Source organism: Aquila chrysaetos, chromosome 2, assembly GCF_900496995.4.
Source record: "Aquila chrysaetos chrysaetos chromosome 2, bAquChr1.4, whole genome shotgun sequence".
Taxonomy (NCBI): domain Eukaryota; kingdom Metazoa; phylum Chordata; class Aves; order Accipitriformes; family Accipitridae; genus Aquila; species Aquila chrysaetos.
The window spans coordinates 76,732,732-76,754,564 of record NC_044005.1 but is presented as its reverse complement, the minus strand read 5'-3'; the positions used below and the strand labels follow the sequence as shown (position 1 = coordinate 76,754,564).

The following is a 21,833-nucleotide window of genomic DNA, read 5'->3' as shown; positions in this document are numbered from 1 at the left end:
AAAAGGGGAATCAACTTTACACTTCTTGAGCCTTTACTGTGTAGAAATCAGACCTAAATACCAATAAAACAGACTGAATATACACTTTCAGAGTAGATTGGCTCAAGCTATAGCTAGCCTGATCATTTGGGTCTTTGGTTTCCGTCCTTTTCATTTTCCTTGCCAGCATCCCAGTTTGACTCCAGCTCTCACCTGCTTCTTCTTCGTCTTCCAAAGATGAGCTGAGTGAGGGGTAGCTGAGGCATTTAGCAATGCTTGCAGCTGGCAGAGAAGAAGGTATCAGTTATGCTCCCAGAGGAGCATGAAGGAACAACTGCTACTATTACTAGTAAGTGGAGATCTGCATACGCTGTACAGAGAGACGATAGGAAAATAGTGGCAGAGGAGGAGAGGTAATGGAGTGACCAACCTCCGAATTGAAAAAGAAAAGGGAAACATTAGTTCGGTTTTGAATGTAGAAGTTGAATTTTTGGAGTGTGTAATGCAGAAGGAGAATGGTTTTACTATGGATGAGAATCTGCTTGAATGTGGGTTGATGTAAGTTGTAGTTCTGATTGATGGATGCTGGAGTGAAGAAGTTGCAGATTGTCAATTTTGGGCCTGTTTTAAGTCTTTTCTTCAGCTCATTTGATGAATCCCTAAAGACATCTAACTTGGCACCATCTCTGCTCATCTGACACATTTTCCTGCACATGACGTAGTGTTACTTTGTCCTTTGTTGTGGCGGTGAGATACAAGTAATAAAATTAAATATTTCAGCTGTAGGTAGGATATGTGTAATTTGCCTAAGAGACAAGCATTTTCAACAAGAAGAGTAATTGGGAGAGCTGAAAGGCAGGTCCCCTTTCAGTTCCATCTGCTTTGCTTTTGCTCTTTTTTTACTCCCTGGAGTTACGAATAACTTTTTTCTTGGCTGACTTGCCTACCTGCAGTGCTCACAAGGGATTAAAAATAAAGTTACTGATATGTGAGAAATCTGAAGATGCCCTTGTTTTTTTGATGTGATGTGGGTGCAAATATATTGTTACATCTTATGCATTGTGCATTTTAGTCTTACCCTGTTCGATGGGTGTTTTCTTTCTTTTTGTTTTTAGCTAAAGGTGACACGTTCTGATAGCAACCAGCTGACAGCTGAAGAGAGGCAGAATCTTGTCACAATCACTGCACAACAGTCAGACGTGCTTTTTCACCACTCTTCGCTTTCTCACCTTGAGAATGAGGCAACAGAGGAGAGAAATCTGACAGTCCATGTCCTGAATTACACGGTCCCAGAAAATGGAATAATTGATATTGAGTTTCCAGTCCTGTCTGACACAAAAACTCTGAGAGTTCAGGTATTACTTTGTAATATGTTGCTTTGGAGCAGTGACACACCAAACTGAATGGGCTGTGATCAATCACATGCTGTTCCTACCATCTGCAACAGCTGATATGTCACCTACTGTTATTTTCCTTACCTCATATTCATGTTAGAGCTGGAAAGAAAGTGAAGGAACCTGTCAAAAATTGATCTAATAATTGCACCAAGATAGCAAGGGAAAAAACCAAACAGATACCCAAAGCAAGCAGTAAAGTGGTCCTGTACTGCCATTAAGGCTACCATGCTCTTGTAAACAGTACTGTATATGTGAACATCACACAGATTTTTCTGTTTTGTTAAGAGCTTTGTTTTGCATTGTCTCACAGGCAGAGTTCCTCAGCAGTAGGACCGACATAGGTGTTTATGATGTGTTCAGCTCCCCCAGCCAGACTTACCTCCAGGTTAAAACAAAGAGCCAGGATATAGAGGTACAGTGTGAGACAAAACTTGCCAAGATAAGAACTGTTCAAGTTACTCCTCATGTTTCCATACTTATCCATGTGAATTGTATGCTTTTCCTAGGCTGGGAAGCCTTTTGAGCTGAGCATTGCAAGCAACAAGCCAGTGAGGGAGTTCCACTATCTGGTAAGTTACTGGTTTTACATATGGGGACAATCCAAGATGACTTTTACCAACTTGAGAAATACTCCAGTGAGTGGAATGTGATTGAACGTTAGAGGGATTCAGCATTTTTTATTGTGCTTTGTGAAAGAGGTGGCCCAAAAACTTCCTTTCCACTGGGATGGTCCTTTTTGAACGAAAGCTCCATTTCGCTACCTAGCAGAAATGCCGCTGGTGCTGTAAGGAGGTGCTCTCCAGGAGAAGCACGTCTCTGATCTGGGTGTTGGATTATCTCTGCTTGCGTGAGACAAGGTGCAACTGTGAGAGCAATACTGTCTCTGTGCAGAGCAGCTGCGACGGGAGAAGGGGCAGGGATGTCCCAGGAGCAGCCCAAGCTGGGACTTGTCAGCAGGTCCTGCAGGTGCGGGTGGAAGGAGGGGGCTGGCGGAGCCTCTGGGCAGGTTCAGGACTGTCAGGGCTGAGCCTGCAGGCATGGCGTGACGGGAGGACCTCCCTGCTGAGGAAACGGGTGGTGCAGTGGGCAGGGTGGCATTGTTAACAAGGGAACTTTGTAGGAAGTATTTTAAAATAAATGGCTTGGGTAATGGCTTGTTTAACGGCTTGGCTGCTGTACTGTATCTTACAGCGTCTGGACTGAAGGGTTTATTATATATACCATCATCAGACTCCTGTACCGTCTGTAACACATGCCTGTCTTGTGCACAGTCTACACCATAATGATCATGATAACTACAATTCTTTTTCTTTCAGAGACTTTAATAGTAAACCGAATAAGGAAAACCTTAGGACAATATAAAATGTGGACATTCATGAGTATTTTCTAAAATAGAAACACTCTCTAGAAGATTTAAAAGCAATCAGGTCCAATGCAGTCAAAGGCAGGGAACTGCTCTTCATGGCTCTGTCTTCATTAGTAAAGTGGTATGGTCCAATAGGAACAGATTTAGACTGAAAAAGTTGATGCTATGGGCCTGAACTCCAGGTATTTCAAAATACCTTCAGACTAGCTCTAATATGATCTGGTAAAATGAATGCCTGTTTTTAACTGGAACATGTTAGTGGGCGCCAGTTCACACTCTTCCATGGTGCAAACCAAAGTGTGGTAAGTAGGGGTGTTTGGGAGATGTGCTTTTAAAATTGTATTCATGATCCAAACTTAAACGCTATTATAGGTGACCCACATGACCCAGCGGTATTACTGTTGTATTTTTATGTTCTCACACCATATGTTGTGCTGTGCACTCATCATTGTAGTTCTTTACTTGTCCACATAGTGATACAGGAATTAAAGCATGGAAAAAATCTATATCTAATATTTAAATATTACATTGCCTGCCAGTTCCATACCCAGTCTCATAGAACTGGTCAACCACTTAGTAAAAGAAAAAAAAATCACAGCTGTATGTCTCTTACTTTAACAGCTATTTGTAGAAGGAATTGCAGAGCTTATGACATACTGAGATACCAATATATTGAGTGTTTCATTTTTCCCTTTCAGGTGTTATCTAAGGAACAAATTATGGCTTATGGCACAAAGGCTGCAAAAACATTCACTTTAACAGCAGAAAATTCCTGGGCTCCTTCGGCATGTATACTGGTATTCTATGTTGATGAGCTTGGTGTGGTTGTAAATGATGCTTTCACTGTCCCCATTCAGCCTGTTTTGGATAACAAGGTAACTATATTGAACTTGAGTCTGAGACCATGTTTTTGTCTGTTTGTTGCATGGTAAACAGTATTTTAGATCATAGGATTGTAAATGTAAGAACTTCCTCACTGAGCATCTAATCTGAGGTTTGCATAAGTCCTTGGAAAGACTTTTGATAATACCAGTGCAGTTAGGGCCCAGCTATTGCATATCTGAAAGAAATTTCTACTAGCCCTATGTTTTCCACATGAACAGACACACAGCCTCTCCTTGTGTTTTTAATAGTTTGGTCAATTAGTGAGCCAAAGATTGCTCTGGCCAATATAGTGGAAAAGTACTCATAAGTGCTCTAAGCGTGGAACTGTAAACGTTTATGAAGACCTTGTTCTAGCCAGGCAGTGGTCACATTGTATGTGGTGTGTCCAAGATGGTGAGAAAGCTGCAGGCACGCGTTTGTTGATTATGGTTATTATGTAGCAGCATCTGAAGAATCTAAATAAATAAAACCCAAATAAGATAATTTAGTTGAAACTTGGGAGTTTTAGGGTAGATATAGGAAGATACTTCTAATGAGAAAGGCATAAGTTTGGTTCAGCCTTCTGGAAGCAAGTTGAAATCTTTCCACTGGTTGCAGTGTCCACAAATAAGTTTGCATTATATTTTGTAGCAATGAGGTAAGGCCTGATCTTGAAAATACCAGTTTAATTAAATGTAGTTTATGGATGAAAAACACGATCCTAGTGTATCTACAGAGAGGATGAAAAATTGGGATGATAGATTATGAGAATTTAATATCAACCTTACTGTATTTGCTATATTTCACTGGATAGTGAAAAAAATGTAAGATAAGGAAAGAACTGATCTCAAAGGCTTCAAAATTTCAAGCTATTTCCATTTTGCCATTTCAATGCTAGGCACTGAAATTAATTCAGTACTGTGGAAAGCTATTTTCTCTGTAATTTGTAGCCTTGCGAAGCATTTGATTTCTGTAAATGAGTTAGTAAAATCAAATATACAGAGCTGCAGTGCCACAGTGTACCCAGAAACAAACCATTTTTCTGCGTGAATCAGTCTGATGCTCATTGACATTGAAGCACATGGTGCTTCATTTATGTTGGCAACATTAGTGTGTTTGCTTTTGCTCTGTGATTTTCATACTGAATGTGCTTGGAAGATACCATTACACAGATTTATCAGAAGAAGGGTATGATGTGGCTGTAGAGTCAGATGTCTAAATACATGTATTTACATGTAGGGTCAAGATTCAGTTGCTTAAGCACAGAGATCTAGTCTCCTCCAAGAGGCCACAGGGTATTCAAAGGTGTCATCATGGGATGGGTGGATGTTTGAAAGGTCCTATGGGAGACCTATCCCTTTCTGGAACGGGAACTGAATGTCAGACAGCATGCTGTGGGACATCTCAAGTGGTTCCACGTGCCTTCAGATGACTGAGTCTCATCTCTGTATGTGAGTTACGTGTCTAAACTCAGTTTACAGAGAATCAGTTGCCCTAAAAGAGTGTGGTTTTAAGTTATTCTTCCTGGACTGCAATGCCTGCTGCAGAAGGGTAAGTTACGTGTCCTGTCTGGCAGCACCACTGGACATGTCTTACATACCTCTGAACTTCTCAAATGGCTCTGAGTGCCCGTGTTTATGTAACTGAATCCCACCCACAGCCAGTACAGTCAGTGGAGCCTGTAGGACTGTTTTCTTCACCACCACTTGGATTTTTGCTTCATGGTGAGCTAAACTGCTATCTAGTCTCCATTATTTCTTTTGGCTCTGTGTGTGATGGGAACTTAAACACTGAACTGAAACGTGGACAGCTAAATGTAGGCAACTTAAGTGTGGCGCTGAATTCCACCTCAAGACTTCGTAGTAGTGGTGTTTTGATGAGGGAAAAGAGTAAAATTGTTAATTCTAAACATAAATTCTGCATTGTCATCTGATGCAGTGGAAATGGGATGTATTAGAAACACCTTACAGCAGATGACCCTTCCTTTCTTCAGTACCCTGGGGAAGGCATACTGATGCTGTATTAGCCTATTTTTTTCCTTCTTCCTTACCCATGCACCTATTACTTATATCCCTTTTCTGTATTGATCTCACTGTGGAACATTTAGTTGTAATCTTTGAGGGATGATTTTTTTCCCAAAATAGTCTTTCCCTAAATACGATACAAGCTGCGTTTGCATTGATAAACAGCGAATGCGTTTCTTTTACTGCCCTCAGCTGTAGAAACTGGTGTATCCTTGTGGCTGAAGACAGTGCTGCTTGTATACTAAGAGTTGGTTGAAATGACGATGGATCCTGATGCTGACTTCCCACCAGTCCAAGGAAATGAGGAGCTAGGAGAGGAAGAGAGTGAAATAAATGCTGTAGTATTTTCCCAAAAGTCCTAGGAAAAGCAAATCCAGAGTCTTAATTATAGGCAATTAAGCTAAGAAAATGCTTCCTCGGAGTTGTTAGTGGCTGTAAATATCACTGTATAATTTAAACCAGTGCTGTTTTTTAATTTTTTCTAGATTAAAATCTCTTGGAGCAAAGATAAGGTCAAGCCATCTGAGAAAGTATCCCTTAAAATCAGTACAACAGAACCAGGGTCAGTAATTGGACTTGCAGTGGTTGATAAAAGTACAAAGCTTCTAGGAGAAAGTAGTGACATAACAGAAGATTCTGTAAGTAAATGGGAAAAAAGGTTTTCATTGTTGCGTGTATGAAAGATGTATGTTTATGGAAAAGTTACAGTGTATATGCTGAATGAGTGGTGTTCTTTGGGCAGGGTTTTTAGTCCTTAATTACACAAATACCTTTTACTTCTGCAAGTAGTTTATCAACACAAGCGGAAAAGACTCTGAGGCTTACAAGGTAATAGGCCCAGCATTTCTAATTCCAGTTAACACTTTATTGTTCTTCCATTTGATAAACTGCTCAGTTAACACTTGGCAGTTTCTTCTTTCAGGAAAGGCAAGTCAGAAAAACTCCCTAATGATTTGTGCTTTGTGCTCTTTAAAATTAGTAATATAAAATAAAGAAAGAATTTTATTTTTTGAAGAGCAGAATAAATTATTAATCTTTTTAAATTCCCTTTACTTGCAGAAGCTCTAGTGCATCAACAATTTGAAAGAGCTGACAATATACATCATTCCCAAAGTGCTCAAATGACATAGCCTAAGTGCCATAGAATATCAGTGGGCTGTAGGCTCCTATTTTAGGCTTATATAGTCTTGGTCACTCTTCCATTAATCACGAAACCATTGCAGCCTAATCCCCTTCATCCTGTCAGAGATTCTTTCCTCTTGACATGAGAGGTAAGTGAGCTGCTGCTTGAGGTACAGTTCTATGAATTAGCATCTACAACAGTGAAAGTTCTGAAAAATGTGAGTTTGCATTCATTTTTCAGATGATATTGTTTTTCTTGTCTTAGGTCTTCCATGAGCTCAATTTATACAGCACAGTGCAGTATTTCCCCCTGGTCAGAGGTTCTTTTGGTGTCTTTCAGGTACTTTTTTTTTTTTCTTTTTTTTAAATTCTAAGCTGGGTTTTTTTACTGCTTAGTGATTTGCGCATCACTTGCTAGAAGAAAATGCCCTTTTTAAAGTTTGGGACTGTAGACAATGTACTGTTTTCATGGCTTATATGGGTTTTAAGTTGTGAAATTTATCGATATGTAAATACTCTGAATGCAAAGAAAAATGTTCATACTTCCATAAATACAGATTGCTTTATGCTTGATGTTGTCTTCCCTTTGAAAAGTTTTCAGTCATTAAGGCAATATTCATATTCAGATGATCTCAGTTTTGTTGGTTCCTATATATTATTTGCTTTAGTTCTATGGTTGCTTTATTGTGATGACTTTATTTTCTTAAAAAGAAAGAAAAGAAACAGAAAATAGATAAGCACTGTTGATGTCCTGAATGTCCTGTATTGACATCTACTGTATAAATTTTATCCAGAAATGCAGCCTTTGGGTATCAACTGATGCAATTCTTGAGGAGGATAAGGAACATTTTCTTTGTAAGTAATAAAAATAAATGTAGCCAAATCTAATTTACTGAGTGGGGAAGGAGGTCCATGGGTTAGGGCCTGTATTAGGTCTTCTTGCTGTACTGCATACAGGCTGCATCCAGCCTTGCAAACCATTACCATTTCCAAGGTTCAAGACATACAAAATGCATATGACTAGTATTTTAAAAACTTCCTTTTTGCTGCTGCCCTGAGTGACACTACCCCTTAAATGCCTGAGGATGAATGGAGTTTTTATTTGCAGTTCCAGCTGATACATGTTGCAGTGGTTTGTCATGTGTAGCTATATTACAGCAGTTCCATAAGCACTTCAGAGAGGCCATGTAGAAATTTAAATTTGTGTGAAACTTTTTTTATTCTTAAAAAAAACAAGCCAGAAAAAAAAATAGTTCCTTATGTCACAGAGTAGTGTTACCATATGTAACAAAGCTATAGATTATACTCCAAACACTGTATTACTTTGACTTTTATTAACTGTTTTAATTTGATTTTTCTTAAACCTAGATATTTGTAAGTAGGACAATATTTTTTATTTTGTAGATGGTGGAATGATACCCATAGAGGATGGTTTCGGTGATGGTATGCCGGTGTCTAAAAATGGACCTCCCGATTTCAGCAATCTCTATGTGAGGACACATTTTCCAGAGACTTGGCTTTGGATCGACACTAAAACTAGGTATAAGATTAGAAGTAAATGGAAACTGATTTACACTTGCCGTTGTTCTTTTGTAGGTTTTATTAGCATTCTGCCCTGGTGCTGAAGAGCAGGGTTAAAAATGTAGTATTATTTATATTCTACTACCACCTAGAGGCCACAAGTGAGATTGGAGACCCACCAAATGAGGCATTGCACAACTGCACAAAATAGGACAATGCCTGACTGAAGGCCTTGTAGTTTCAATAGAAACTAGATAAAAATCCTGGAGACAAAAGAAACTCTATTCCTTTTACAGATGGGGAGATAACACATAGGGAGACCCAGTCTTTTTCTCTACAGTACGCGAGAAGATGGTGATTAGCCCAGAACGGGAAATCTGTTCCTGTCTGCACCTAATTCAATGAGCAGTTCAAACTGTCAAATGATGGTGAAATCTGACCTGTGTCATGAAGCACAGTCTTGTATTCTTTCACAGCTTTCACAGACAGGAAGTAACCATCATCTGGGATTGTTTTAAAGGATCTGTAAAAGTTGATTACATGTAATGTGATTCATTGTAATTGCCTTCAATTCATGGAATTTAAAATAATTTAACTTTTTTTAATCATTTTGATCCCATCACAAATATTTCTAAATGATTAGGAAAAGAAAACCAGATAATAAGCAGCTTTTCCTGCCGAGAGTTTGGACTTAAATTTTGATGCATTTTAAACATTTGTGTCCACTTACTGATGTCTGTAAATGGATGCTTTTGAAAGCCTAATCTCCCCTTCTGCCATCAGATCTGATACAGACACCACAATGGAAGTCATTGTACCTGATACCATCACATCCTGGGTAGCCAGTGCTTTTGTGATGTCTGAAAACAGCGGGCTTGGAGTGACGACTGCTCCAGTGGAGGTACCATGGCACTAGACAGTTTTGCTTTAAACACTGGTAACACTGTAGGTTATTACTGGAAGCTGTGTTCTAGTTCTAACAGCAGCCGCCTCCTTATACTAATAAAGTAATTGAGAGGCCGTGTGTATTCAAACTGTAAAGAAAGCATCATCAATGAAGACATATGTGATACTGCATTTGCCTCCCCTTCCTGCTCATATAAATATCTCAGACATTACACAGATACCTGGGTGCGTCATTCTGTTGGAGCAGTTGTTTTGTTAGAGCACTTTCAGGCTGTGCCCACTTCAGAATCTTCGTATGTAGAAAGGGACAAATGACTGCCTGAGGATGTCATTTCCATGTTTTCCATGTTTTCTTGGCTCTGCCGAGAGGGCTTTCCATGAGTTGATAGTGCATGCAGGGAGGTTTGCACAGACTAGCTGGGAAGAGGTGGCAGGGATGGGAGAGGCACGTTGTCTGCTGGAAGGATCATGCCAGTGCATTGCTCCGCTAGTGCTTACCCCAGGAGGGAGGACAGGATAATTGCTTAAAGACTAAATTCTGGCCTCGCTTTCATTTATCTGTCAAAACCAGTCTTGGACTAAAGATAGGTGCTACTTTTTGGGTGACTTAGCTTGAGGAGCACAGGGGACACTGAGAGCCAGCACAGGGACGGGATGCTTCTTGCTGCTAAGTTCCTGTCCCCCGAGGCTCTTTTTGTGCTTCCAAGTGTTCGAGGAGTTTAGCAATTTAAGCTAAATTCAGCACTCCTCAGGTTAGGTCTCTGACCTGAGATTCCCAACGTACAAGTGCAGTTGTCCTTGGCTCACTCCGTATTCATGGAAACAGCTACTTAGAGAGAGTTATTTATGTTATGTTTATGTTATGTTTAAAGTATGTTATGTTATGTTTAAAGTAGGAATGTCTTTTTGAAGTCTCATTTAGCTAGTATTTTATATATGCTGAGTAATCCTCTGAAGGTAGTTATCTCCTTCCATTCATTATGTAAAGATCCTAGAGAAACTATGTTCCTGAGACAATTCCACTTAAGTGCCTAAGGTTAGAAAGATTGAAACTGTGCAGTAGTGGGTCATAGATTTCCAACTTGATGCCAGGGCTAGTGCAAGCATAGCTTGGAGACAGCCATTTACCTATTTAAGTTCTCATGCCCTCCAATTCTTGGGGAGGGGCAAGTTTTGGGATCCAAACCGAAATCTAGCCCCAGATTTCATAGTTGGCTGCTATAGCAGACACAGAACATGTGCTTTGAACATCCTGATCATAACTCCACCACAGAATTTGGAGCCTGATCTGGATTTTGCAGCTAAGGCTCCTTTGAGAATGGAATCATGATTCTTGTTTCTTTCACTCAGCTTGGCAGAGATGGGACAGAAAGAGGAATAGTTTTCTGATTCAAACTGTATGAAAATATATACTTGGCCTCTCATCCTCAAATTTGAGAAGTAGAACAGATGTTGAGATTATTATTTAACTACAATCACCCACATGCGCTGTTCAGTACTTCACCCTCGTTGGGATGTTTAGATTGCGCTTAGAGTTCCATATGGCTGAAACATGTTAATCAGTACCATACAGAGAAGCAAATAAAAGAAATGCATGAAAACTGTAATGGGGAAATAAATAAGTGACATCTGTGTGCTTAATGTAATTTACTGCTTTGCATCTTCTTTTTGACTTCTACTACACAGAGTGTTGATAATTTTACCCTATCTTATTTTATTGTAATATACCAGAACAGTCCTGAGTGTAAAACTTTAGTATTGCAAGAGCTTTAGCAAAAAGCAAAACAAAAAAGACAAGGAAAATAGGTATATAGGGAAAACCTCGACTAAGAACTAACCAAAATTTTCCATCAGAACTTCTCTAATGTCTAATATCTAAAGAAGTTTTTGACACTGAAGTCTTTAGCAAACACCTTTCAAAGTTTTAAAAGGAAAACATTGGAATATTTGCTAGCTAGAAAGAAAGCTGAGGGGTTTTTGGATCTGAAACTCGAAACAGTTGGAAGAATTTTTTTAATGAAAACCAAATTAAAACCATTTTTAGTTGACATTTCAATAATAAAGGATATCATGCTTCAGCCGTTCTTATTGTACAGATGTTCATAAACAGTGAAATTTTGATCCCATTCAGCTTGATGAGAGCTTACCACTGACTTCTTAGAGCCAAGACTTCATCCAAACCCCTCTGTTCACAGATAAAAGTAACTGCTTGCTGGTATATTTCTACAGTTTTTCTTTTAATTAAGAAAAGATGTATTTTTAGAAATATAACTAAAGAACTTATGCCAAGATTAATCTTAGAAAATAACACATCATTCTAAGGTGTTGGTGAATTACAGAATTTGGGAGAGTTAGTTATTTTGTATTCCAATTGACATGGAGAAGGGGCAACTGACAGATTCTTAATCATCCATTACTTGTGCACTCAAAAAACAGTTCACAGTTACCTTAATGAGATCCAGGACAGATCACAGCTTCCAAACTTGCCAGGTGATAGACTCTTAGTCCCAATGCAGGTGCCTCTGTTGGAACTTGCCCTGTCAAAGCCATCAGCAGCTCCCATCTGAATGGCTCTGCTGAGTTCCCACAAAGGTGCTAACGGCCAGCAGCATCTTTGGCTTCTGCTTCAGCCCTGCAGTAATACATTTTGTTAACTGTACAGTACGAGTAAATATACTCCGTCATCTGAATTTAAAAGGGATCAGAAGACAAGTTGTATAGTTATTTTCTTGCTAGTTATCTGTTTGTAGGGGTTCACTGCTGATTTTGTTTTGCAGCTAGAAGCTTTTCAACCTTTCTTCATTTTCCTGAACCTTCCATACTCTGTCATCAGAGGAGAGCAGTTCATTTTGGAAGTGAACATCTTTAATTATTTGAAAGAAGAAGCTGAGGTAAAATAACAGTATCTTTGTACTTGAATGTTACTAGGCACTGCAGGGTTTTCATCACTGGTGGAGACCACGTCTTTCTCTTGTGAGAACTTTAATATTTTCTTCAGTAGGCAGACCATAAACCTATTTTTCTATACACAAAAAAGGTAGCAGCTTATGAAAGCAGTTTTTCAGAATTAACACTTTGTATTGCAAATGTTACTGTATTTACAGGTTACTGTGATCCTGGATATGAATGATGCTTTTGAAATTATTCTAACATCCAATGAAATAAATGCTACAGAAAATCAACAGTCTATATCTGTACCAAGTGAAGATGGCAAAACTGTGCAATTCCCAATCAAGCCAAAACAGCTAGGAGAGATTCCCATCAAAGTGACAGCAATATCATCTGCTGCTTCTGATGCTACCATCCAGAAAGTTTTAGTAAAGGTAAACAGTCTGCAGCTTGGCTTGTTCCTGAAATAAATTGTTCCCTAAAATAAACAGGGTGCAGCAAAAAGGCAAACCCATTTACTTGTCTGTTTCTTGCTCTGTAAGGCTGGTTTCAGGTCAGGTGGCTTTAAGTAGAAAACACTTCTTTTAAAATAATTTCTCCTTTAAAATTCTTTAGATCCCCTTCCAGGAATGAACACATAGATCTGTTCTACAACAAATAGTGTATCAAATGCTTCTGAAAGCAACGTGAAACTTATCTGTGCATCAGTGAACCCCTGGTGCTACAGCTAGCTTAATAATCTATGGAGTGTGGACTAAATAACGGTGTTATGGATAAGTGTAATCAGTTTTGCCATACACCTGTCTTTAATTTTTAGTTCAAAGCCTGTTTTCTATGCACATTTTTGTATTTTGCTAGTGGTGGAAATTTAGCCACCAGACTTTCTGATAAACCAGAAACTGGTAAGACTTGCATAACTTTGAATGTCTAAAGTCTGATTCATGTTAGGCTCCGTTTCAGTGGAAGGTGGTAGACATTTGTACATCTCACCCTAAAATAAATGCTTAAGATCATAGATCAGAGAATGGTTGAGGTTGGAAGGGAGTAGTCTAACCTTCCTGCTTAGGGCCAGATCAACTGCAGCAGGATGCTCAGAACCATGTACAGTCAGGTTTTTAATATCCCCAAAGAGAGGGACGTCACAGCCTCTCTGGGTGGCTTATTCCAGTGGCTGAACACCCTCACAGTTAAAAAAGTGTTTTTTTTATGTTTAAAAGGACATCCCTGTATTTCAGTTTGTGTGCATTGCCTCCTATTCTGCTATTGGGCACCATTGCGAAGAGCCTAGCTCCATGTTCTTTACACCCTCCCTTCAGGTATTTATACACATTGATGAAACCCCCCTGAGCCTTCTCTTCTCCAGGCTGAACGGGGCCGTCTCTCTCAGCCTCTCCTTAGACCGCTTAAAACCACTGTCTTGCAGGGTTGTGAGCTGTTTTCAGGTGGAGCCACTTACTGCCCTTTCTGCTGAAGTTCAGTTGTTGTGCAGAAGAGAGTAAAAGCCCGTTAGACTAAGGTGTAGGCTGAGGAGAGAAACTCATTTATTTTCTCTGCTTCAAGTACATTTTTTTCTCAAGGGATTTTGCATGCATGAGGAAATGAAACCTTTATGGTCACGTAACTAGCTTCACTTTAAGTCTTCCTTGTATGTCAGGCTGTAGGGTTGCAGACAGCACGGACGGTACCACCTCCAGCCTCGGCGTGTGCTTGGCCATGGAGCTCCGTGCATGGTATGGAGCTCACTGGAATCAGAGATGCTCTCATTGACTTTGCGGGTGTATTTTTGTAATTGACCCGTGGTCTTGAGAAGCAAATAGCGGAGGTAGGTCTTCACAAGAAAAACATTTCTGTGTCAGTTTGGATGGGCCAATAGCTCAGGTTCTTGATGTGTTAGCAAGCAGCACAAAATACCTGACTGGTTTAGATCCCTTAGTACAGTAAGCACACAACTCCTGTCCTAAAAGCAACAAACTGTTGGAGATTACAAATATCCTGTCTTTATTTTGATAGGCTGAAGGATTGGAACAGACATATTCTCAGACAGTCCTTTTGGATTTGACTGGGAATAAACCACAAGCAGTGTCAAAAACTTTGGATTTCACTTTTCCTTCTGATGTTGTAAGTGGCAGTGAAAGAGTGCAGGTCACTGCTGTTGGTAAGGATTATCTTATTCTGTTTCCATCTTTATCATTTACTGGTCAGCTATATATATTTTTTTTAAATAGTTTTTTGCCTGCTGGGCTTTTGTTGAACTCAGTATCTAAGATATATGTGTCCATAATCCAGCTGCTGGCATCTTCTGCACTGCAGGCATAGGTGGCTTTTAAAGAACAGAGCAGTTGCCAGTAGTAACTAGAAGTAGTAAACTCTGTCAAGTAGAGCAGGGAGGCTGGTGTGTAATAACCTGAGCTATCCTAGCAGGATTTGCCAGAGCTTCTCTCAGAGCCCCTGCTGAAGGACCCTTACAAGATTTTGCCCAGTATGGCTGTTGCTTTATACATTTTTAGGGAACTGCATTAATTTTTATTTAATTGCTATATTAATGGATTAAATCATTAATTCAAAATAATTTACCATCATGCATTAGACTGAGCGTAAGAAGACCTTATGGAGGGTGTTATTCCTTTGATTTATTTAATTTACGATATTATGGTATTGACTGTCCATTTTCAGAGTTAGAGAGGGAGTCAGATTTTAATAAGGAATGTCCTGCAAAGTTTGCTAGTATCTTGTTTTAATTCTGCTTGTCTGCAGAATAAAACCTAAAAACCTGACTGATTGTTGTTTCTTGTGACACCTAGGCTTTGATAACTGTGGGTGAGAGAATAAATACAAGAAGTTTCAAATACGTACCATTACTGAAACATTTTCCTGTATTAAATATCTTTTTGCTTTTTTTTTTTTTTTTTTTAATCGTGGCTGTTTGAAATTACTCTGTGGTTGGAAAGGTCTGTGGGGAGATGGGTCAGTGGACACAATTTTGATCAGAAGATGAAATGTCTGTTCTGCCTGGTTAGTGACATTTAGTACAAACGTTCCTAATGTGTCACATTTTCTCCCAGTTTAGACGATACCACCCTTTATGTGTGAGGTATACATTTATTTGCAATAAGCTTTAATTTATTTTCATTAAATCTTATCTTTCAGGTGATTTACTTGGGCCTTCTATCAATGGTTTGTCGTCATTGATTAAGATGCCTTATGGCTGCGGTGAACAGAATATGATCAATTTTGCTCCAAATGTTTATGTTTTGCAATACCTGACTAAAACCAGGCAGCTGAGAGAGGATATTAAATCAAAAGCTGTATCATTTATGAGGAAAGGTCTGTATGCTTAAAAGAAAGATGTTAGATTTTTAAGAACTCTTACTAGTAAAAAGATGTCTGTGACTCTGTATTTGCTATGTGAAGTACTGCTCTGTTAGTGTCATGAGAACTGGAAGAAAAGCCCATCTTCTCTTTCTTTTCCTCTTTCTTCTGGGCTGACAGAATTAAAGAGCAAACGATTTTGTTTACAAGGGCAAGTTTGCTCAGAAAGAAAAGTTGTTTTATATAGTTACTTTTTTTATAGATGAAAAATGCATTTTAGAAGGTAATTCATATGGATTTCCTAGGTGGTTGTTATTTCTCCTTTGATAAAACCATATGTGAGCAAACATTTCTGACCTCTTCTTGTGGCACAGAGGTTGAAAATTAGACAGTGGGCAGAATGAACCATATTCACCCCACATGTGTATCTGTTTTCAGTGACACCATCCCCATCCTGCCATGTCCTTGTAGAGCTCAAGGAGTGGCGTTCGCTGTGGTGGCTGGCTTTTGCACACCCAAGTTTCAGACTTGGTCGGAAGTGAACTCTGTGCTGGAAATCAAAAGCTGGAAAATTTTAGTTGGAAATCGTTGTATATTTTAATTGGGAAATACTCCAGGGCATCACAAAGTGCGGAGAGCACAGTTGCACTATGCTTCTCTGCACCTTTTGGATCAGCCAGTGTCGAAGTGCAATGTACCACACTTGCCACGTGTCAGTCTGCATGCTGAGAGCCTGGTTCTCGGAGAGGAATGAGGCCATCCTCATGTGAGCTACACCCCTACTAAGGCACCATGATGCCATTTCCAAATTTTGTTTACTCTCTGTAAGTCTTTGGTGTTTTTTTTTTTTTTTAAGTTGTTGACATTTCCCTTGGAAAAGACACAGCTCAAAATAAATTTTCCTTTCATCAAGATCCCAATTTTCTGTCAAAAGCAGTTAAATGATTTTTTTAAACCCTTCCTACTACATCGTTTAGTTGAAAAGTAAGGTGGGGGGGGGAGAGGTGTGTTATGTAAACAGCTATTCTGAAGTTTGTAAGCAATCTACGACTCTTTGAAGCCTGAGTTTTTGCTACCATAATTTTCTGAAGTTTTCCAGTAACAGATTTATTAAAGTTATTTCAAAGCAAGTGAAAATTATAGGATTAAATGCCACTTATATACAAAGCATCGTGATACTCAACTTGTTCCTGGGGCTTTGAATTTAGGTACGTTTTTGACACTGTAGTAGCAAAACCAGTAAGTATGCTGAAATATTTGTAACCTTAAGATGGAAAAGAACCCCAATCTAAAAAACATTTTGTTTTTTTGCTTTATTTTAACAATCGATTTCAGTTGTTGCACTGATTTTTTTAAAATGTAATCTTGAAGTTGAAATTTATCTTTAGTTTGAGATGTAACTTTTATAAGCTCAGTTTTTGAAAGGATTGTCATGAAGTTTAATTTAAAACAGACTTTATTTCACATGTCAGAAGTCACTAAATATTTGAAAAAGTGGCCTCATAATCTGAAGTAAATATAATTAATTTTAAGGCTAAATGCTTCTGAGAAGAAAGGATCATATAGCTAGCAGAGACTGCTATATGATCTTTCTTTTAGCAGTTTTTATTTACCTAGATCAAAGGCAAAGCAAAGGAGAAGTTGCCTTTTAAAAAAATTCCTTCAGTTGTGGGAATGACAGATCCCACCTTGAAATCACTTCTTCAAAAATAAAAAAAATCCTGGTTGATCTGAAAACTTTGGTGCTAGACCCAAAGCAAGCAACGAGTTTGAGCAGTATTTCCAAGCTGTTTGAAATGTGAGACCCTTTAGTCCTTCACATATTTCTGAAGTCCTTTCCATCCTGATGCACTCCTCTTTCAGCCTTGCTCAGCAAGCCTCCGACATCTCTTGGGTTCCAGCCAGTCCTCTGGGAGTACTAGTGTACATCTTCGTAATGGGATCCTTCTTTTCCTTGCCTTTCCACTTGTATGTGTTGACATTTGAAGTATCGTTTTTCGTGTCTGATTGAGTGTCCGTTGGAACAAACACGGTGCTTCACAGCCCCCAGGTCTCCTGTTCCAGCATTTCTGCAGGCTTCCCCGTGTTAGATACGCTCGTGTTTGGAGAATTTTGCGTGACTGCACCGGGGTTGGCGTTGAGAAGAAAGGAAGCAGACTGTAGGAAAGAGCTGAGTGATCGCTCTGTCCTCTCTCTGGTTCTGCTCATCTTTCTGATCCCTCCCAATCTTAACAAATTCTGAGATGAATTTATTTATCCCTGTGTAAGGGCTGCTCAGCAGTCTTTGTTAAGCAGGCTGTTGGTCTTAGTTTAGTGCTTTTACACTGCCAGTGGGGTGGTGATTATAATACTTATATATGCTGTATATTGCCTGTTCTGCAAAAAAGCAGAAGACCTCAGTTTTCAGGCCTTCAGTCAGATACTTTTGAAGTGGAAGCAATCTATTTGTAGATATACATATATTCGTGTTCCTCATAGCACATTATTTTGAGGCTTAAACTTTGACAGTGACTTTTGCTTTCCTTGGTGAGAAATGCCACTCATTCCTTCTTTTTTCCTCCTGCTCAAGAGTGCTTGACTCCTCAAGATCATTAATTGAGATGACAGATTTGTCTGTATGGGAAAGCTTCACCAGTTTTAATCATGTAATTAACCACTGTCGTTGTGCTAAATACATTATAAACCCCCTACATTTAAGTGGAAATTGTAATTTCAAACTCTTCTAAAGAGGCAAAAACTAAACCTGATGCTACTGGGACTAGAATTTATATGGGAAGGTGCGCTGGTATATACTGTAGCAATTCAGATTCACATCTTTGTATCTCATCTATTATAGAGAGATCCTGACTGGGATTTCATCTTACACTCAGATTTGAGGGACTAGGCCATTTGTTCCTCAGTAATTAAGGCTGTGGTTCATTCACTATGTATCTATATTCAGGGTAGTACGTAAGCGGGCGATTAATCCTTTGTCAGTGAAAGCAAGGAACACTTTGCAGGGGAGAGGGTTGTAGTTGGATGGACCTCATGGGACATATTTCTAAATTCATTCATTTGTGTAAGACTTAATGATGGTTGCCTGAGGGTTTTCCTTCTGCCTGGCTGATTCAATATTGTGTCTGTATCTGTCAGGTGTTGGATTAATGAATATACTTTCTTAATTATAATAGCCAAAATAGTAAAGCCAAGGAAAAAGGCAAGGTGGGGGAAAAGAAGAAAAGATGTCTTGTGAAATGCTATAAATAGATACAGTTATTGTTTTGGTTACACAAATGGCAAGCAAAATGTAAGGGAAGGAAGGCTTTAGATATCAGCAACTACAGTGAGTAGCATATCATAGGAAGCTCTTGATTTCTAACATTAACGAACCTTGGTTCTTCACTGAAGTCAGCTATTGAGTAAGGATGCTGCTGGTGGTCGTGAGCCCTTGGGGCCCTTTTATTATCGATGTTCAGTAGTCAGGAGAAAGCTGCACTTGTTCTGGATACTGAAAAATCTTTCAGTACCTTTTAAATGGATTCTTCTCAGTATTTCAGGATCTTCAGGTCTTTTGAAATTTTTCACTTGTTTCAGAACAACCTATTCCAGCATGCTTTTCCTGATAGCTAGTCCTTTGATTTGACAAAGGCAGGCTGCTGAAAAGGTCTGGTTTTGTAGCTTTGCTGTAGCCTTGCTCTTCCAACTGGAAAATACTTCATTTTTGCTTGTCCTTCCATCTGCTGGGAAGATAGAGTGTTTCTGTAGGTGCACAACTCCAGCTCCCCAAAGCGACAAAGCACTGAACTATAGCTGCTACTCTGTTCTGCGCTCGCTGTTGTGCTCCTGGAGGCACCCAGTTATGCGGGAGTGTGTGTCTCTGCACCACGCTGTCATGTTTAGGTGGCAGATGAGTGACAGCAGGAGTCATCTTCTGCGCGGTTTTGTGTGTTCCTACATATTTGGGAGATTTTTTATGAAATATGAGCTCAAGTTCTTCCCTTTTCAGCCTTAGAAAGGTTCGCTTCGTATCAGCAGACAGTTTGTGCTGGAACTTGTATGAGAGGAAAGTGTTCAATACCTGTGTCTTCTTTTCCACTTCAGGCTACCAGAGAGAGCTACTTTTCCAGAGGGATGATGGCTCTTTTAGTGCCTTTGGAAATGAAGATCCCTTTGGGAGCACATGGTAAGTAGTTCTGCCAGATTCACTGTGGAATTCGCGTATTTTAGATATTTTCCCTGCGACTAAAAAATTTTTGTGAAGATGGTAAAAATTTCCAGCTATATTAGCCTTCTGCCTGGTTTCCATTAGGTGTTTAGGCCAACTCTAAGGTCATTCTGCTGGATAACATGCTCTCAAAGCCATTACTAGGGCAAGGCTTTTTAATTTTGCAAGAGATGAATGATGAATTATTTTAGCCAGGGGAATAGCTTGGTCTGAAAGTTTTTCTGTTGCTTTCCTCAAAGGAATGAAGAATAATAATTAAATGGCTTATTCTTGCAGTTGACTGAAACCATTTAGGGCTCTGTGATCATCATTGCTTCAAACAGATTTTCAGTTCTCTTCATACTGGAGGCTGAAGACTGACTGAGGCATTTCCTAGGGGGTGAACAGAGTTACTGGTGGTAAAAATTTGTCCTACTTACTTCTCTCGCACCTCCTTTTTTTTAAGACTGTAAATACAGCTGAAAAAGCCTTTCCAGTGCTGAATTTCACCCTGAGAAGCATAGGGAGCATAGTAGCAGAAGCTAGACAGATAACAGAGACAAGTTCCAGCACTTTGTTCCACTAACCCATGTTCATATACTTAGGTATTTCAGTACATGTGGATAACTTTAAATAGAACCATCTCAGTTACTGTGCCACTGACTGAGTCACTCCTTCTGGAGTCAGTGAGCATCTTTCATTACCATCAGCAGGATTTGCCTTAGACTCAGTACTGATGGATTGGAAAATGAAGATAATTCATCTGTACTGGCAACTCTTGTACTTAAATAGTGCAATGACAGGTTACATGAATGCACGTTTGGCAAAGAAGGGAGTCAAAGCAGAACTTGGGATTATTACTAATAAAACAACAAAGGTTGTTTCAATGATATCATTACAGGGATAATCGTGATAATTAACATCACACTCATAACTGCATTACTTTGTAAACTATGATTTTTGCCACTTTAGCCTAGCAGCAGAAGACAGGAGAGCAACATTTGAATAAAGATATACATGTGCTGGCAGACTTGGAGTCTATACACTGTATTTATTTTTGAAACATAGCAGCTGCAAAAGTGGTGATCTTTAGGAACAAGGACATAGCTTCATTTTTTGGTGGATTAAGCTTAGTCTGCTTGCTTGTCTGGGTGAGGCATGTATTTTCCTCTGTGCTTGGGAGGTGTGTGTAGAACACCTTATGCATCACAGTATTCTTACATCATCTTAAACAGAAGAAGTTGTAATACGTTGCTAATTTCATCATATTTGATTAACCTTTTCCCCAAGGTTATCTGCTTTTGTATTAAGATGTTTCCTTCAAGCTCGTCCATTCATAGATATTGACCAAGATGTACTCATGGATACAGCTAAATGGATTGTCCGGCATCAGAAATTAAATGGAGAATTTCATGAACCTGGGAAAGTGTTACACAGTGATCTTCAAGGAGGCACCAATAATCCAGTCACTCTTACAGCTTACATCATGTCATCCCTCCTAGGGTTACCAGATAAACAGGTACTGGCATTCAGAAATAGAATTCAGAGTTACTGGGACACTTCGTAAATTGTCATAGTACCTGGCAAACACTTGGTAGTTTAAGGAAATAGCGGGACATCTGAACAGAGACTAAATTTAACCTGATTTTGTTAAATTCCCCTTATCTACCCGAGACAATACAAAGTTGTGCTGTTAGGCCCTTCAATTTTATGTGCCTTTGCAAAATCTAAAGGCAGTTGCTTTTAGCAAGAATATTGTCATGGCTTTAGTCCAAGAACTTGCAAAGAAATTTATGGGGGGAACTATCCTTACAGAAGTTAAGTCATTCCAATTGATTTCATTGAGATTACTCATGTTCATAAAAGACAGTGCCAGATCAAAAGGCTTGCCTTAGAGGTTCGTGCCTGTGATTCTGAAAGAGATTTTCAGTATTTCTTGACTGTTGTTTGGTGATAGTAATGTTTCTGTTTCTGTACAAATTTTTTTTAAAAAATTATAATATTTCAATATATATTTTATTCACATTCTTCAATATGATCTTCATTTCCAGCATGCTTATGTCATCAAGAGTGCTACAAACTTTCTAGAAGATAAATTAGAAGAAGGCATTTCAGATAATTACACTTTGGCACTTGTGACATATGCATTGTCCTGGGCAAAAAGTGCAAAAGCAAAGGAAGCACTGAATATGCTGAACCAGAGAGCAGAAAACCAAGGTATTGCACAACTATCTTATATATTTGTATAGATGGATTTTTGTCAAACTTAAAAA

At 39.1% G+C, this 21,833-nt stretch overlaps 1 protein-coding gene across 3 annotated transcripts in view; it reads left to right on the top strand.

Moving 5' to 3' along the window:
• CD109 (CD109 molecule) overlaps positions 1 to 21,833 on the top strand; it is an 84,258-nt gene that overhangs the window by 37,568 nt on the left and 24,857 nt on the right. For all 3 annotated transcript variants that reach the window (XM_030003996.1, XM_030004003.1, XM_030004011.1), the window contains 16 exons: positions 1,095 to 1,334; positions 1,687 to 1,788; positions 1,883 to 1,945; positions 3,441 to 3,617; positions 6,116 to 6,268; positions 7,018 to 7,092; positions 7,547 to 7,607; positions 8,157 to 8,292; positions 9,057 to 9,174; positions 11,957 to 12,070; positions 12,284 to 12,502; positions 14,079 to 14,223; positions 15,216 to 15,392; positions 19,458 to 19,539; positions 20,851 to 21,079; positions 21,612 to 21,777. In XM_030003996.1, the coding sequence (XP_029859856.1) occupies positions 1,095 to 1,334; positions 1,687 to 1,788; positions 1,883 to 1,945; positions 3,441 to 3,617; positions 6,116 to 6,268; positions 7,018 to 7,092; positions 7,547 to 7,607; positions 8,157 to 8,292; positions 9,057 to 9,174; positions 11,957 to 12,070; positions 12,284 to 12,502; positions 14,079 to 14,223; positions 15,216 to 15,392; positions 19,458 to 19,539; positions 20,851 to 21,079; positions 21,612 to 21,777 (2,257 nt within the window). The remainder of the gene's footprint in view (positions 1 to 1,094; positions 1,335 to 1,686; positions 1,789 to 1,882; positions 1,946 to 3,440; positions 3,618 to 6,115; positions 6,269 to 7,017; positions 7,093 to 7,546; positions 7,608 to 8,156; positions 8,293 to 9,056; positions 9,175 to 11,956; positions 12,071 to 12,283; positions 12,503 to 14,078; positions 14,224 to 15,215; positions 15,393 to 19,457; positions 19,540 to 20,850; positions 21,080 to 21,611; positions 21,778 to 21,833) is intronic.